The sequence below is a fragment of the Fusarium redolens genome (assembly GCF_020744475.1).
Source record: "Fusarium redolens strain MPI-CAGE-AT-0023 chromosome Unknown BKA55scaffold_19, whole genome shotgun sequence".
NCBI classification, from domain to species: domain Eukaryota; kingdom Fungi; phylum Ascomycota; class Sordariomycetes; order Hypocreales; family Nectriaceae; genus Fusarium; species Fusarium redolens.
The window spans coordinates 260436-275142 of NW_025763682.1; the positions used below are offsets into that span (position 1 = coordinate 260436).

General features: G+C 47.1%; 4 protein-coding genes across 4 annotated transcripts; 2 read left to right on the forward strand and 2 right to left on the reverse strand.

Moving 5' to 3' along the window:
* Positions 1-72: 72 nt before the first annotated feature.
* Positions 73-7798, reverse strand: BKA55DRAFT_653296 (fungal-specific transcription factor domain-containing protein; the record flags this gene model as incomplete). Its single annotated transcript, XM_046197365.1, has 14 exons — positions 7663-7798; positions 7525-7604; positions 6712-7434; positions 6461-6660; positions 6275-6407; positions 5996-6223; positions 5783-5938; positions 4879-5726; positions 4122-4199; positions 3306-3922; positions 3166-3246; positions 2426-3084; positions 1940-2376; positions 73-1187 (listed from the first exon to the last, which is right to left on the reverse strand). Exons 1-14 carry the CDS (start codon positions 7720-7722, stop codon positions 73-75), a joined length of 5415 nt encoding a protein of 1804 aa, XP_046043858.1. The 5' UTR covers positions 7723-7798.
* A 654-nt stretch (positions 7799-8452) lies between these two features.
* BKA55DRAFT_710520 (uncharacterized protein) lies at positions 8453-10619 on the forward strand (the record flags this gene model as incomplete). Its single annotated transcript, XM_046200783.1, has 5 exons — positions 8453-8813; positions 8864-8922; positions 8982-9076; positions 9167-10082; positions 10145-10619. Exons 1-5 carry the CDS (start codon positions 8718-8720, stop codon positions 10617-10619), a joined length of 1641 nt encoding a protein of 546 aa, XP_046043859.1. The 5' UTR covers positions 8453-8717.
* A 335-nt stretch (positions 10620-10954) lies between these two features.
* On the reverse strand, positions 10955-12285 carry BKA55DRAFT_580806 (uncharacterized protein). The gene is made up of 3 exons (XM_046193982.1): positions 11781-12285; positions 11546-11727; positions 10955-11465 (listed from the first exon to the last, which is right to left on the reverse strand). The coding sequence occupies exons 1-3, from the start codon at positions 12113-12115 to the stop codon at positions 11038-11040; spliced, it is 945 nt and encodes a 314-aa protein (XP_046043860.1). The 5' UTR covers positions 12116-12285; the 3' UTR covers positions 10955-11037.
* A 183-nt stretch (positions 12286-12468) lies between these two features.
* On the forward strand, positions 12469-14667 carry BKA55DRAFT_624479 (aldehyde dehydrogenase domain-containing protein). The gene is made up of 7 exons (XM_046196821.1): positions 12469-12716; positions 12769-12794; positions 12846-13132; positions 13186-13285; positions 13341-13712; positions 13765-14038; positions 14092-14667. The coding sequence occupies exons 1-7, from the start codon at positions 12672-12674 to the stop codon at positions 14461-14463; spliced, it is 1476 nt and encodes a 491-aa protein (XP_046043861.1). The 5' UTR covers positions 12469-12671; the 3' UTR covers positions 14464-14667.
* The last annotated feature ends 40 nt before the right edge of the window (positions 14668-14707 follow it).

Below are 14707 nucleotides of genomic sequence, written 5' to 3' on the forward strand. Positions count from 1 at the left end.
TATTGGTGGTGATTTAGTAAATAGCGTGGAAAGCCTTTATTTTTGATTCATTACCTGGTGACTTCTACGCTCCTAAATCCTAGTTCCATCAAGTGTTTTGACCCGTTTTCCGTCAACATAAGTTCCGTCTACTAGATAGGGTGCCGGTTGACCCAATATAGGAAGCTGATCCAGGAACCTCCACCTGAGCAGCTTTTTCCACCCAGATTGGTACCAATCATTGATACTTGCCTTTGGAAATAGTGGGAGAACGCCGACTATAGATGGGTCGTGGGCAATGAGAACCAAGATCTCATCGATCGCATCCAAGGACATGAGGGTGTTTACACTTTTCTGTGCTTGAGGCGGATCAACGTACCAAGAGTCAGCATGACTGCAAGGTTTGTAGTATGGCGTTGAACTTCCCCTTTCCGAATTGGGGTGACAAGAGAGATATTGCATGCACGATACATGCTCTGGCCCCGAAGGAGGTAGGGCAACTTCTTCTCTTGTGAATTGGGTCGGCATTGGGGTTTTATCAGTTGGTCTGAAAGCTCCACCAAAGTGACAAATATCTCCTCCGAGAAACACAAATGTGCCATTGGTTGTTCTGACCAAAGCAGAGAGATGACCAATCGCGTGCCCAGGTGTGTTTAGAAGATATAAACTACCATCACCAAGGTAGTCTATGGCCTGGTATCCAGCGACTTCGAGGGGTTGCTTAAAACTGATTTCTTTGACGTGTCGGTTCTTAAAGGCTGATTCATGAGCAGGCGAGTTGGGATTCTCTGGATAACCTGGAAGAAAGTGCTTGGAGAACCCAGGCCCGACGATAAGATCCATGCTTTCTGGAAACGTGCACGGATCTCCCAAGTGATCATAGTGGTGGTGACTGATGATAGCCGCCTCAATCATGGAAAGATCAATACCACCGCCTTGTAGGATATCGGCGAGGCTTTTGTCGACTCTGATACCCGGAACTCTCTGATCGATTACCTTGGCGATTGGCTCTGGTAGGTTCCAAAAGTCTTTTCGACATCCCAGATCGAATAGGAACTGGTTTCCCGAAGTTTCATGCTGGATGAGAAATGAGAAGGTAGGGAAGTTCATGAGCTCATGTCCTGGTATAGTTGGCTCGACTAGAGTATCAGCCGGAACTGTCAAGTAACAAGTCGTATCAATGATCGAAAGGGAGCAAGTGGCCCCATCTCCCGGCAAGTCGACATTTTGTGTGGACATGGCTAAGAGAAAGGCAAAGTTTGGTAAAGCAAGTGAACTTAGGCAATGAGAATACGAGGTGAAGTACTATCGAGTTAGAGATAACACACAGCATTCGATGGGGACTAATGGAGCTGTTGGCGGTATACTTAAGGACTTTCATCACGACTATAACGGATTTAGTTTCCGAAGGCCCAGTCATGAATGAGGGGTTGATGGAGGCACCACGACACTGGCTTGAAACCACAATGAATCCTAACCCAATATCACTGTTTGAGTATGAAAAGAAGCCGAAGTCCAAGGATCAGATGATATGGGTGTAAATAATCACTTTTTTTGTATGTAGCTAGGTAGCTATATAATTCAACCTCTTATAGACCCAAGCCCATCTCTTGCATAAAAAACAACGAGCGATCATTCTCAACCCAGCCCGTAAAGTCCTGAAACTTTGGCGATGCGCATCGTGCCGTTACCTCTGCAAGTTCCGAGGGCGGATGATGTGCAGTATTAACACCAACCGTCAGGGTTACCCTATCATCTTCATCCGGCTGTGAGAACAAGAATGGTATAAAGCATCCGGTCTTGCTTATCAGAGCCTGTAATTTACTGGGAAAGTCTCTTTCGACAGGCAGTCGATCTTGGCTCAAGCTCAGATCAAGAGTTAATGACAGCCTGAGGTAGTGCGTTGAATTCTGTGCGATTACGTCCATCGATTCTTGATAGCAATTGTTGGTCGCATCACAGGCTGGTGTTGATTCTAAGCAAGTGCATTCCATAAAATATCGGATGGCTCTTGTCACCCAATCAACTCCTTCATATTTTGGTTGATAGACCCTCATTGCAGCAGTGAGAATGTTTAATCGATTTTGCCTGCTGAGCCTCCTAGATTGTTCTTCCGTTGACCCGTGGGGGGCCAAGTTCGGCAATAGCTTGACGTCTAGTATGTGAAGTGCCAATGGCAGGGCCGTACAAGCAACTGCGCTACTTGGTAGGCAATTTGCCAGTCCAAGGTCAAGAAGTTGTTCAAGCTTCTGAGTGATTTGAGCGGCTGCGTCCCAGAGATTTGTACGCACTCTTTCCACTGTCACCCGTTGGAGTTTCGTATTCCAATATGAAGTGGAGGAATCGGTCGTGATGCCTAATAACAGTTCGAAATTGCAGAGCGTGACTCGGGCCGAGCTTCATATCTGTTAGCCATGGAAGCAAGTGGTGGTACTGGCAGTCTTACTGATAGTAGATCCAGATCATATTTGCAAACAACAGGACAGAGCCCTCTGGAATGCTGTCTTCATAAATTCCATGCTGAGCATTGGACATCACTGATGAAGATGCAGTGGCCCTAACGCGCCAACTCTCTAGATTTCTGTTGCACTCATATACTTGCAATGTCTTTCTGGCTGACTCACGCTCAGATGCCGTCGGGTGGTTGGCTGCGTGTGCCACCGTCAACACATCGGAAAGGCAAAGACATAAGTCTATCATGATGAGCAAGAGTTTAATGAGATAGTGCTTCGTACTTGCGTCGTAAACAAGTGAGCGCTCGGTTTCACTTGCCAGGTCGTCATAAGACATTGTCGTTGCTGTGTGGTTCTCAAGATAGCCCCGAGAGATTTGTATCTTTCGACGGACGCAGAGCGACAGAACCCTATCTCGGATGATACAACACCACCAAACTCTTCTGAGCGTGTTGTCGTGCTTTCGCTGTTGAAATGAAGCAAAGGTGGATGCGTTGACATTTTCGCACTTGTCTGCTTTCAGTGCCTTTGCATGGCCGATAGCATGGCTGAGCCAAATGCTGTTCGCATTCCTCTCGTTGGTGCCAAGTGAAGAACTCCAATAAGTTAAAAGTAGTGCGGTCTGAGCCATCAGAACTCGGTCTGCTTGGACCTGTGCACTGTAAAGAAGCTGTAGAGATTCGTTAGCAATAGGTCAAAGATTGGAAAAAGGCTTTGCAGGCGGCGAATATACCTTTGCTCGCTTGTAGAAGCAGGTTTTGGCCTGACGCAGATTTTGGAAACCCAAAGCCTTCACATCCTTTTCAGAAACAAACTGATCAAGGTTAAAATTGGCCTATCATCGATTGTTGCGCGGGTGGTTGGAGGACTCACCGGACAGGCAGCAAACAGTATGGCCTGAAGAAGGAGAATGTTAGGTAGCCTATTGCAGCGATCTCTTTTGTCAGAGCCCATATAAAGATCCCAGAAGTCACCCTCATCAGTCAATGGCAGAAATGGATGAACAGAAAGAAAGTAATGCTGTAAGAACGTCTTGAGGACTGGTTCCGCCGGAATTCTGAAACAGCCTTCGGAGTCAAGATTGTCGACACCATGTACTATACTGTCTCTATGGTCAACTGTGTCCCAGTCTTCAGTACTTGCAAGGTGAGTTGATGTTGCTTCATAATTAATACTGCTAGTATCGTCGAATTCGGCCGTGTCGATTGCAACCGGCATCTTGTCTCCAGGATATGAATGAGCATCCAAAAACTGCGTTGAGGATTCTTTTGGGTGGAATGAGCTACGATCAGAAGTATGGACACTTTCTAAACGTTGCGGGTGAAATTCGTCTATAGCGAAAGATGCTTGAGAGTCAATTTGTTGCCGAGAAAATGAACCAGGCAACGGTTCAGGAGATCTCACTGCATCTTGCAACAGCTGAAAAGATGCGTAGCCATCCGTAGTTTCGCTCAGTTCAGGTGAAGATTCTTTTGACGAGGGACTCCTATCTGCTCTGTATAATCTTATCAGCAGAGAACCTTACTACCAGGTGGAAATGTCGTACAGCTTGGGCACTCTTGGCACCACAATGCATTGAGCTGAAATGAAGCGACAATTACTGCATGGCTGAGAAGTCCGAGTGACATCACAGCGGACCTTTCGTTTTCGGCAATTCAGACAGGCCCTGGTCGCCCTTCGTCGGTATACTCTCTTCATTGTGGCTGTAGGCTCTGAGATTGCGGGAACTCGGTGAAAGGGAATTTGGCCCGAGGTAAGCATTGTCGGCTGGTTATTCACATATATCACGTCCCTCCAACCCCGGATTTCCTATCCATCAATTGCTCAAAGGGTGTTTACTCCATTCCCCGGAACCTTGGGATCGCGGCATTTAATTCCGCTGCTAAACATGGTGTGGGGTGTTGCTGGACTGACTCAGACCAGTTCAGTGCATTAGGCGCTAAAATAGCCAGCATCATGTTCTAAATCGTGGCAGAGTCTCTTCCAACATGCCTTGATCTGAATAAAAAGTAGCAATTGTGAATCTAAAATCTGTTCTAAGCCTGTTAAATGCTAGGTAAGTTTATGCTAAACTAGACTGAACATTTATTGAGGAAGCTATCTCCGTGCATTCTAACCTCTACAGGCTCCCATCAAACTCCCAGGCAAATCTGCGACAAACTATTTCTTATTTCCACAGCAGATTCCCCAACTTTGCAAGACTTTTGTTGAAGTTTAGAAGTCAATGTTCAGCCAGTCTGCTCTTCTCAACGGGGGAACAAGACGTGCTGGGTTTGTAATAATTGTAAATGTGATGGCTCATGATTCGCCGTACCCGGGAAACATTTCCGGTACCACTGTAGTACGCCACCGGCATGGAGTCAAAATGTCAATGCTACATACTATACCCAAATACCACCAATGATAGACGTGGTTGCTATTTTCCCTCATCATATCCTTTATAAACCACTCGAATGCCCTATAACTGATTCATTCTGAGGGTCTTGCAGGTTGCTTGCCATTTGACCTAGAAAATTCGCCGTCGGTATATGAGACCCTTCAAGCAGTTGGCTATTGAACCAGTCGATTGGCGGCACCGTCTCATGCAAGTCGAACTCATGCCCTCCAGAAAAAGACCACATATCCTGGTATTGATTGTCCAGGTTAAATTCGTCAAGGTTCATCCCGTCGAGATCCAAAGGTCGTTGCTGAGGCATAACCGGGTAGCTGCTGGTGGTAGACTGAGAGTATGTCGCTACACTCGGTGTCTTGAACACATCACTCGCGGTACTTGAGAACCGGTGCCTTTGCCTGGGCCGGTTTCCCTCATTCTCTTCATCTGGCTCGGCAGGATTATTGGATATGCTAAAACTTGGTCGCTTGGTCCCAGCCCCTAGACCTCGGCGAGACATGGCAATTCTCTGCCATTCACTCTTGACGAGGATGACGACTTCCAGAGCTCTTGTTGCATTACCAAAGCACCGGCCAATCTCGCCTAGTGAGTAACAGCAAAGCTGCAGGTCGTTCAGAGAGTGGCGGGACTCTCTATAACTACGCGTGCAGACATCGTGGATGAAGATCAGAGACGCAGTGAGGATGATGTGGACGATCTGTACGTTTGCTCGTCGAAATGAGTGTTGCTGTTGGTAACATCGGAGTAGCTCGGTGACTTGATGGGCTGCTTCGACGCAATCGCTTGCAACATTCTGCATCGCTGTTTGGCTTTCTTGGGTATCCAGTGTTGGTATCTGAGAGACTAGTTGGCATGACAAATACGGCCGATAAAGAAAGATGAGGGTCGCATAATATTGCATACTGGGAAGTGTTAGCACAGAACCAGGAGGGTGCATGAGATGCAGTGGGTGGCTCACTGAAGTTGAAGGATAGCAGGATGATATATTTTGCCGGAGCTTGTTCTGTCTACTTCAAGAGATGAAATCAAGGTTTTATGCCAAGAGATCATCTCCTGCTTGATTCTGATGAGGAATTGAACCAAAGCGCTCAGGTCAATCATTTGACCAGCGTATCTGGCCACTTAGTTAGCATTTCCTTGTATTGGGATCTCCAGACCCCCAAATCCTTACAGTGTAGTGTTGATCTGTCGCATGTAATCGCAAAGTGCAATGTTGGCCGATGTACAGGCATTGGTAGGGAAGGGGATATTGTTCTTGGGCTCCTGAGGCTGCCAGACAGATGAAGGATAGGATTTCCATATTCTGCAATCGCTGTCATTCGTTTCCGGTTCTGGCATTGGAATTGTGATGTTTTGGACCCCTAATCCCCACGGACGGCCAGCATAGAGATTCCACATACTATGGGTCGAATCGTTAGACAAATTCCTCATGGGCATGTTGGAAACATACTGTTCGTGGATAAACACTCCCCAGAAAGCTGTTTGCCGAATCTTCATGTCGCGCTCCGTAAGGAGCCCATTGTTTATATGGCTGCTGATATCCAAGTGAAGTCCCAGATCGGCGCTCAATCGAGTTGCCATTCCTAAAGGCGCAGATTGTTAGTCAACAGCTAGGAGAGAGGACGGCTAAGCTAACCGCTATAAAGCCAGCCACGAGCGTCTCGGGTAAAGGCAGCTTCTGTAGCACTCATGATGACAAGAGCTTGGACTGTGGCCACGGTAGGACTATCCATTTCAACATCCAAAAGTGCCTTCGCTCGAGAAGAGAAGAATTCCGCGGCAGGTTCAGGGACGTTGAGTTGTTCGCCGCTCGCTAGACTGGCCCCAATAGCGCAGCTTGACTAGTTATTGTGGGTTCTTTACTGAAATGTTGTTGTGGGCTCTTACATGGCATTGTTGAGAGTTTCTGAGTAGTAGGGACTGGTCGTCTCCTGAAGGAGGCAACGCTTCTTCTCAGCAAAGAAGATATCTTCATCAACCACGTGGATCGCTGGGTCTTCCCAAGCAAAGTAGAGCCCTGCAAGATGAGCCTCGAGTGCTAAAGGAACTTCTTGTTCCAGGCCCAACCGTCGAAGAACTTCTATGCCTTCAGTGGTCACGGAGCGAAATGATGGGCTTGATAATGACTGAAGTCCATCCGCATACATGTGTAAATTCGACGTTGGCCCGTAGTACCGCAACTGTCCATCTTCGACGAGTCTCAGCGCGCCCATTCGTGCTGAGAGGATATCGGTTATGCTGTTGTCTCCGTCTTCAGACTCGTGGATACCGCTTGGTGGAGGGTTCGTGGATTGTGGACTTTGAAAGCTTGGCGTTCCGATCATGACGAAGTTATCTTCTGGGTTTTGTATACTCGGAACTGGGTTAGGTTGCGTTTCGGGCTGTGAAGGGGAAGGCTCTTGATCAGACTCTTCTTCATCGTCTTGGTTCCGGTCTGTATCAGTCAATGACTGCGTTTCCGAGACGGTCGATTGAGCTTTGGAGAAGGGTGCTGATCTATTCGGCGTGTCGGGGTTTGACTGAGGCCGGTCAATGTTGTGCTCTCGAAGAACACCCTCAAGCTGAGCGATTCGCGCTTCAAGATTGACAATTGCCTTTTTGGCTGATTGTCTATGGATTGACACAACATGTCAGCGTTTCTGGACTTTCTCCGTCGTATACCAGGCCTTTGAACAGGTGTTGAGATTCTAATTGACGTACCTTCGCATGTCGCCATCAGCATTGTAGGAGCAGTCCAGCTTGGAGTTTATGCAGTTGGAACAAGCATCATTGCCATCGCACTGCAATACCGTAAGCTAGGATCACAACTTGATCCATAAAAGCAAGGATCTCTATTACCTTAACTTTCCGTCTCCTGCAGTTGAGACATGCGCTCTTGACGTATTTGTGTCCCATCATGCTGGCGTATGGATATGCTTCTGAAGGTGAGGAGATGATGGTAGTGATGCTACACAGGGACTTCCAAGAGTTTGGGGAACCTCTTCGATCTGTGGACCCAGTTGGTGAACCCACCGCTTACTTAACTTACCCCATGTCGCCAGATTCTAGGTCGGTTTTGATGTAGTTAGCCGCTCCACAGTCCACACAGCGATTACGTGCGGGGGTGGACATGACATGTGCCACTCGCTGGCCTGAACATCCAGTTCAGATAAACATGACAAATGCAATTTCCTTCGCCTCTCCAAACACAAAGTTGGGCAAGCTGGAGCTTGAGAAATTAGGAAGAAACAAGTAAATTGAGAGGCTCTCTCGTGACCAAGTTATGAGAAGGGAGCATGCTCACGACCAGAGTAAAAAGGCGCGCAGAACTATTTGCCTCTACATTCAGGCTCTGAATTGGTCTCTTTCCAGACTAAGAAACATGAGGGGTTCCAGACCCGATCCTCGTGTTGCACAAACCCCATCACGTCCAGCAAAACAGGTGTTTCCAATCCTTTCAGGCTGAAGACCAACGGTTTCCATGAGAATGGATGTTGGATGAGACAAAAAGACTGACAGGTTAAGTTCAACTTAGAAAAGACCAACCTGTAGAAATCATTACCAATTCTCATCAAATTAATGAATTCATGGGGCCAAGAGTATACACCCACTTCCACAAGTATGTTCTACCCTTGCATTGTGGCAATGACCCCGGAATCTAGTTCCGCGGAATTCTTCTTTGCAGCCGCTCAGTACTGCATCCGTCGGATCACGGTGGTTTCATCGCATTCCGTGCCAACTGCGCTTCTGAGACTGCGATGCGATCTTGACCGGGTAGTGATGAGTGAAAAGATCAAGCTATTTATCTATGTATTTACACTTCTCTTTCGGCTTCATACAACAATCGATTTATCTGGCCTTTATTTAATTAGCTCCGCCAACTCAATGAAGCTTTCTTTATCGAAGTAACGAACATGTCGACGCCTAACGTGATCATCGTTGGCGGAGGTGCTGCTGCCATTGCCATGGCGCACACCCTGAAGCACAAACTTGGTTTCAATAACTTTGAGGCATATGTTTCCACATTTCCATTATGGAATGACACTAACAATGCAACTAGATCTTTGAGAAGCGCGAAGGACTTGGAGGTACTTGGAGGATCAACACCTATCCAGGATGGTACGTTTCCCTTGTCAATCCCTGTCTCTCACAGGATCACAAACTAACAACACCTTCAGTGGCTCTGATGTTCCCATTCATTTGTACTCTTTCAGCTTCAATCTTAATCCGGATTGGACCCAGGCACTAGCCGATCAAGAAGAGATTCTTCGATGTAAGACACCTAAACAGGCCCCATGCCGTCAAATATCACACGACCTTTGACCTTGGTGCCTCAATTGAGAGATAGCTAACCCACTTATAGACATTGAGAATACAGTGGATAAGTTCAATCTCCGTCGCCACTTTCGCTTCAAGATAGAGTGTATTGGAGCTGAGTGGGTAGATGGGACATGGCGTGTTTATTTCCTTGATACATACACTGGAAAAAAATTCACTAAAGAATGCACTATCCTTCTATCGGCCGTGGGAGGGTTTTCTATTCCCCGGCCAGCCAAATTCGCCGGAATGGAGAAGTACATGGGCAAGATATTCCATACAGCTGACTGGGACCATACATTCGACTGGAGAAATACGAACGTTGCAGTCATTGGGAACGGTTGCAGTGCCGCCCAAGTTGTGCCCTCTATTGCACCAGGAGCAAAGAAGCTGGTCCAGTATGCTCGCAGCCCGCAATGGTACCATCCTCGGCCCAACAAGGTGTTCACTACTTTTGATAAGTTCTGCTTTCGCTATCTGCCACTTTATCAGCGCTATCATAGACTTGATCTCTTCCTCCAAACCGACGAACTCGCTTCTGTGTACGGTTCCGAGGATAAACAGGTCGAGAAGCGTCTAGCAACAGAGGCAGAAGCAAGAAGTTACATTCTCTCAGAGGCACCGAAGAAGTACCACCACTTTATCGTTCCCGACTTTCCTCTGGGATGCAAGCGACGCATTTACGATCCTGGCTACCTGGCTTGTCTGCATCGCGATAACGTCGAGTTGCTCCCCGAAGGTATTCAGGAGTTTACAGAAACTGGCCTTCTTAGCGAGACGGGGAAGTCTGAAGACTTTGATGCTGTCATTCTGGCCACGGGCTTCGACGTTCAGTCATTCCTTGCTCCTATGAAGATCACGGGCAAGACTGGAGAAGAGCTTCAGAACCAGTGGTCTAACCGACGAGGTGCTCAAGCGTATATGGGAACCTTCGTGCACAACAACCCAAACTTTGCCATATTGTAAGTTGAACTCTGCTATTGCTTATTTGTTTTGGCCATGGGGCATCAACTAATAAATGTAGATTTGGACCAAACACATTCCCAGCGTTCAACTCAGTCATCTACGCGATCGAAGTGCAGGTCGCCTACATCACTTCCGTGCTAGTCAAGCCAGTCATCGATGGGTACACCGATGTCATTGAGGTCAAGCAAGATGCTGAAGAGGGCTTTATAGAGAATCTCGACCGTGTACTCGGCGAGACCGTATTCTCTGCAGGATGCAGTAACTGGTATATCAACAAGGCTGGACGAAACTCAGCCGCTTGGCCAGGTATGGCATCGACATTCTGGAAGGCTACTTTCTTTCCCAAATGGAGCCACTTTCTCATGTCTGGAGGCTCTCCATTATGGATGGTTCGCAAAACCTGGAGAAACTTGAGGAATACCTCGCCACTTAGCTGGTTGGCTGTAACTGCTGTAACTGGGTTCGCTATGTCGCAGGGGCTATTGACAATTCCTAGCCCGGTTGAAAATCTCTTCTGTTACTTGAGGGCATGAGGAGAGGCTCAATGAATAACAAGGATCATTTCTCTCATGTACTTCACTTGTACCAGATCGATAATTCATGTACGAAATAGTACCAACTTGGCACCTAGTCCAGCACTTAGCGATACATGATTCATCGATCGAATACGCAAGTTCATTCTTCTGCCATGTACTTACACCGATCATTAAAAGGGCATCTATTGCAATAGTTCATAATGATACCGGTAGGTGTCTTACAATAATTATTTCATCTTGACCCTTTATTCTTAAGGGCGGCCTGGATGCGTGAAATATTTAAACTGTTCACCAGGTGTGGATTCAGGGCTTAGGAAGAAAGCTATAACGAAGCCTTGATAATTAGATGCACACTCTAAGAGTTGGAGGTTAAATATAACAGATAATGAGATATATTCAGGTTCGCCTTATTTCGTTATGAATAGAACGCAGGCAATCTTTCAGCATTTTCAAAATCTGCCTCTGCGCTAAACTGAGACCACGTATCAAGAAGGGCAAGAGTGTCCAAAGATTTCTGTCTCATCACCTCCGCTGCCTCCGCCCCTAGAGGAATACGTAATGGCAAGCTTTCTGCCTGGCTCGAAGTAAGGTTCTCCATTCTTCCAATATCGACAATCTTCTCCGCGGCTCTCACAGGATCGCCTGGCTGATTGCCGTGCGAAGCAGCTAGACTTTGCGCCAGGGAGTTCTTTGCGTCTATATAGTCTGCTATGCCTTGCTGGGTACTCAACTTGTCGTTCTTGCTCTTTTCACCGAGAATGCCTGTGCGAAAGCGGCCAATTATAAAGATATGCGTTCGGATGCCGAGGTTTTGAACCTCTCTCGATAACGATTCAGCAGCCCCTGTTTCACTCAGTCAGTACTGGCTGTACATCTTTCCTGGTATTTGCGCCTCTAAGACTCAAGGATTGCAGTTTACTCACCTTCTAGCGCACATTTCGATGAAGCATAGAGTCCACCTGCTGCTGCGCTATACCATCCTGCAATGCTTCCCATAAACATTATGGTACCGAACCTTTGAGATCGCATAAAGGGGAGAATAGCTCGAGTGACTTTCATGGCTCCAAAGAAGTTGGTCTCGAACCCGCGTACGGTATTTTCGTGACTAGTCATCATTAGATATAAAACAAAGGCTTCGTTTATCAAAGATGGGCGCACTCGAGTTCTTCCCAAACACCGGACTCGACATAACCTGCGTTGTTTACCAGAACGTCAACTCTTCCAAAGAGCGAACAGGCTTCTCGGACTTTTGAGTCAAGCACGCTCTGTGGTGATGTGACGTCCAGTGAAAGTATTTTCACGTGGTCGAGGCCATTCAATTCCTCTAGGGCGGAGAGTTTTCGAGCTGTGGCAATGACCTTGTCACCTCTCGCTAGAATCGCCGAGACTAGACATTTTCCAAGACCAGTTGAGCAGCCGGTCACGAGCCAAACCTTGGGTCCCTTGATTCTGTTGGTATTGGTATTGGGGACGCTTTCGTCGTTGGTCGTCATTGTAGGTGAATTATTTGCCTGCTCTGATACTTTTGTGGTCTGGACTGATCTTTATTGCTGTCAATCACTCCCAACTCATGTACAAGGCTTCTTGTGACCGTGGTGATACTCGCAACAAAAAGTCTTGATCACATGCATGCTCTGCCACTTTGCCCTGACTCGGAATCCCTCAGATCCCGCCCGTATCTTACCCCGCGCTCCAAAGTTTGATTGATACGCTTTACTGTTTAGGGTTAGAGAAATTGTATTGCAGGACTAATGATCTCCCATTACTCATGTAAAAGTGAAGCCTAATACGGTCAAGGGCGGCCCTTGCTAGTGGGGACAGCGTTCATTACTCAGTTCAAATGAGTATCCACGATGTCTCCAGCAGACGCTGAGTACTGACGTGTACGACCAGTTGAGCATATATATCCGTATACCATGAGAGTAATAAGTCTCGACGGATACTTAGTCCTTTGAAAATGAAGATCCCTGATCTTGAAGACTGATATTGGAGTCAATAGTAGATCTTGGCAACCTTTACTCCCTCTCACATGATACTATTTTTTTCACCATGGAGCTCGATCCTCATTTAACGCAACTATTTATCAACAATAAAGTATGTGCATGCATAAACTTGATCATTCATATTAGAAGCTGACAGCTCAAAGTATGTTGACAGCCGTGGCCAGAAACGGTAAATACCTCCGACCTTCCAAGTTGGCATATCACTAACCAAACTTACAAGCGTGTCTGTATACAATCCCGCCACAGGTGCTCTAATCAGCAACAAGATCCCTGTTGCCGGAGATGAGGACGTTGACGAAGCCGTCTGCCATGCCAATGAAGCTTTCAAACCAACCTCTCCCTGGCGTCAGATGAGCCATGACGAGAGAAGGGCAATTTTGCTCAAGTTTGCAGATCTCCTTGAGGCCAACCAAGAGCGCCTCGCTTATCTTACGCGATTGACTCTGGGAGCCCCTTATCTTCCTTTTGGCAAATCCGAAATTGGCACAGCCATTGGCTGTTTCCGCTGTAAGTCTTCTCGCATTCTGAAGACGACTCATTCGCAGACTAACGGCTTTGAGATTATGCTGGGTGGGTTGACAAGCATGCTGGCCAAAGTTTTCCCGCGGATGATGGCTTTTACAAGATTGTTCGAAACGAACCACTTGGTGTTGTTGCAGGGTGAGACCCGAACTCTTTCTGGATATATATGCTCCGCGATCTAACCTCTCGGTAGCATTATCCCATGGAATGGTCCATTGGCCTCCGTTGGACTCAAAGCCGCCCCAGCGCTTGCGACGGGAAACGTCTTCATCCTAAAGCCTAGTGAAAAGACACCACTGATGGCTGCAGAGCTTGGAAAGCTCGTGCTCGAGGCCGGTTTTCCTCCTGGCGTCTTCCAGGTTTTGACCGGAGATGGCTCAACGGGAGCAGCTTTAGCATCACATATGCGAGTTGCAAAGGTAAGTTTTACAGGAAGTATTCCCACAGGAAAGACGGTGCAAGTTTTGGCCGCCAAGAGCAACCTGAAGAGAGTGACTCTGGAACTTGGTGGAAAAAGCCCTGCTGTAGTCTTTGACGATGCAAATCTTGAGAATGCGGTCAAGTGGTAAGGAAACTCTGTGCGGTAGTATTTTGACGTGCTAATGGAATGAAACTAGGGCTGTTAATGCACTTGTTACCAATTCGGGTCAGATCTGCTTTGCAGCAACAAGAGTCTGCGTGCAATCAAAGATATACGACAAGTTTGTCGAAGCTTATGTGGCTCGTGTCAAATCGAAAAACAAGGTTCTTGGTGACCCTGAAGCGTCGGGTATTGAGATAGGACCTGTTGTGGACAAGACTCAGCATGATCGAATCATGGGAATTATCTCTTCTGCAAAAGAAAACAATGACGGAAAGGTCTTGGTCGGCGGACAAAAAATTGGCGAAAAGGTGAGTGTTCATTGGCAGTTAATTTGACCAGGGCATGAAACTGACGAAACCAGGGTTACTTTATCGAGCCGACAGTTTTCGCCGATACAAACAAAACTTCATTCATTTATAATGAAGAGATCTTTGGACCAGTGGCCGTCATCAACAAGTTTGACACAGAGGAAGAAGTTCTCGAAGAGGCCAATAACAGCAAATACGGACTTATGGCTGGAGTTTTCACTCAAGACATCACTAGGGCGCTCCGTCTCAGCTCACTCATTGATTCTGGTGTTGTGGGGATCAATTGCATCAGCACCATCTCTTTTTCATGTCCGTTTGGTGGGACCAAGGAGAGCGGACTTGGCCGAGAGAACGGAGAGCAGGCGTTGAGGGCATACACTGAGCCCAAGACAATTCTCATTAATATGGCAAGTCAGGGCTATTGAGTAGATGAACTCAATAATGTCAAACTTGTGGTTGCTTCATTTTGTACTCAACAAGGGGGTGAAAACATCGATAGGACTGGTCCTTTGGTACATGGCGTCACGAAGGCTAGATCGTGTTAGAAACTCAAGTTTAGGCCTTGCCTTGGGTTGAGTTACAGAAGATTAGTCAGCACTCAGCGTAAAGTGGTTAGAGCCAGGACAGGGATAGTTAGTGTAGCTAAGGTGCATTACTCATGTCAACCTC

Coding starts and splice junctions, on each gene's coding strand:
- BKA55DRAFT_624479 (XM_046196821.1), top strand. CDS start 12,672: ATGGAGCTCGATCCTCATTTAACGCAACTATTTATCAACAATAAA. Junction 12,717..12,768: donor AACTATTTATCAACAATAAA/GTATGTGCATGC, acceptor GACAGCTCAAAG/TATGTTGACAGCCGTGGCCA. Junction 13,713..13,764: donor CTTGAGAATGCGGTCAAGTG/GTAAGGAAACTC, acceptor GAATGAAACTAG/GGCTGTTAATGCACTTGTTA.
- BKA55DRAFT_580806 (XM_046193982.1), bottom strand. CDS start 12,115: ATGACGACCAACGACGAAAGCGTCCCCAATACCAATACCAACAGAATC. Junction 11,728..11,780: donor GGTGTTTGGGAAGAACTCGA/GTGCGCCCATCT, acceptor AATGATGACTAG/TCACGAAAATACCGTACGCG. Junction 11,466..11,545: donor ATCGAAATGTGCGCTAGAAG/GTGAGTAAACTG, acceptor TGAGTGAAACAG/GGGCTGCTGAATCGTTATCG.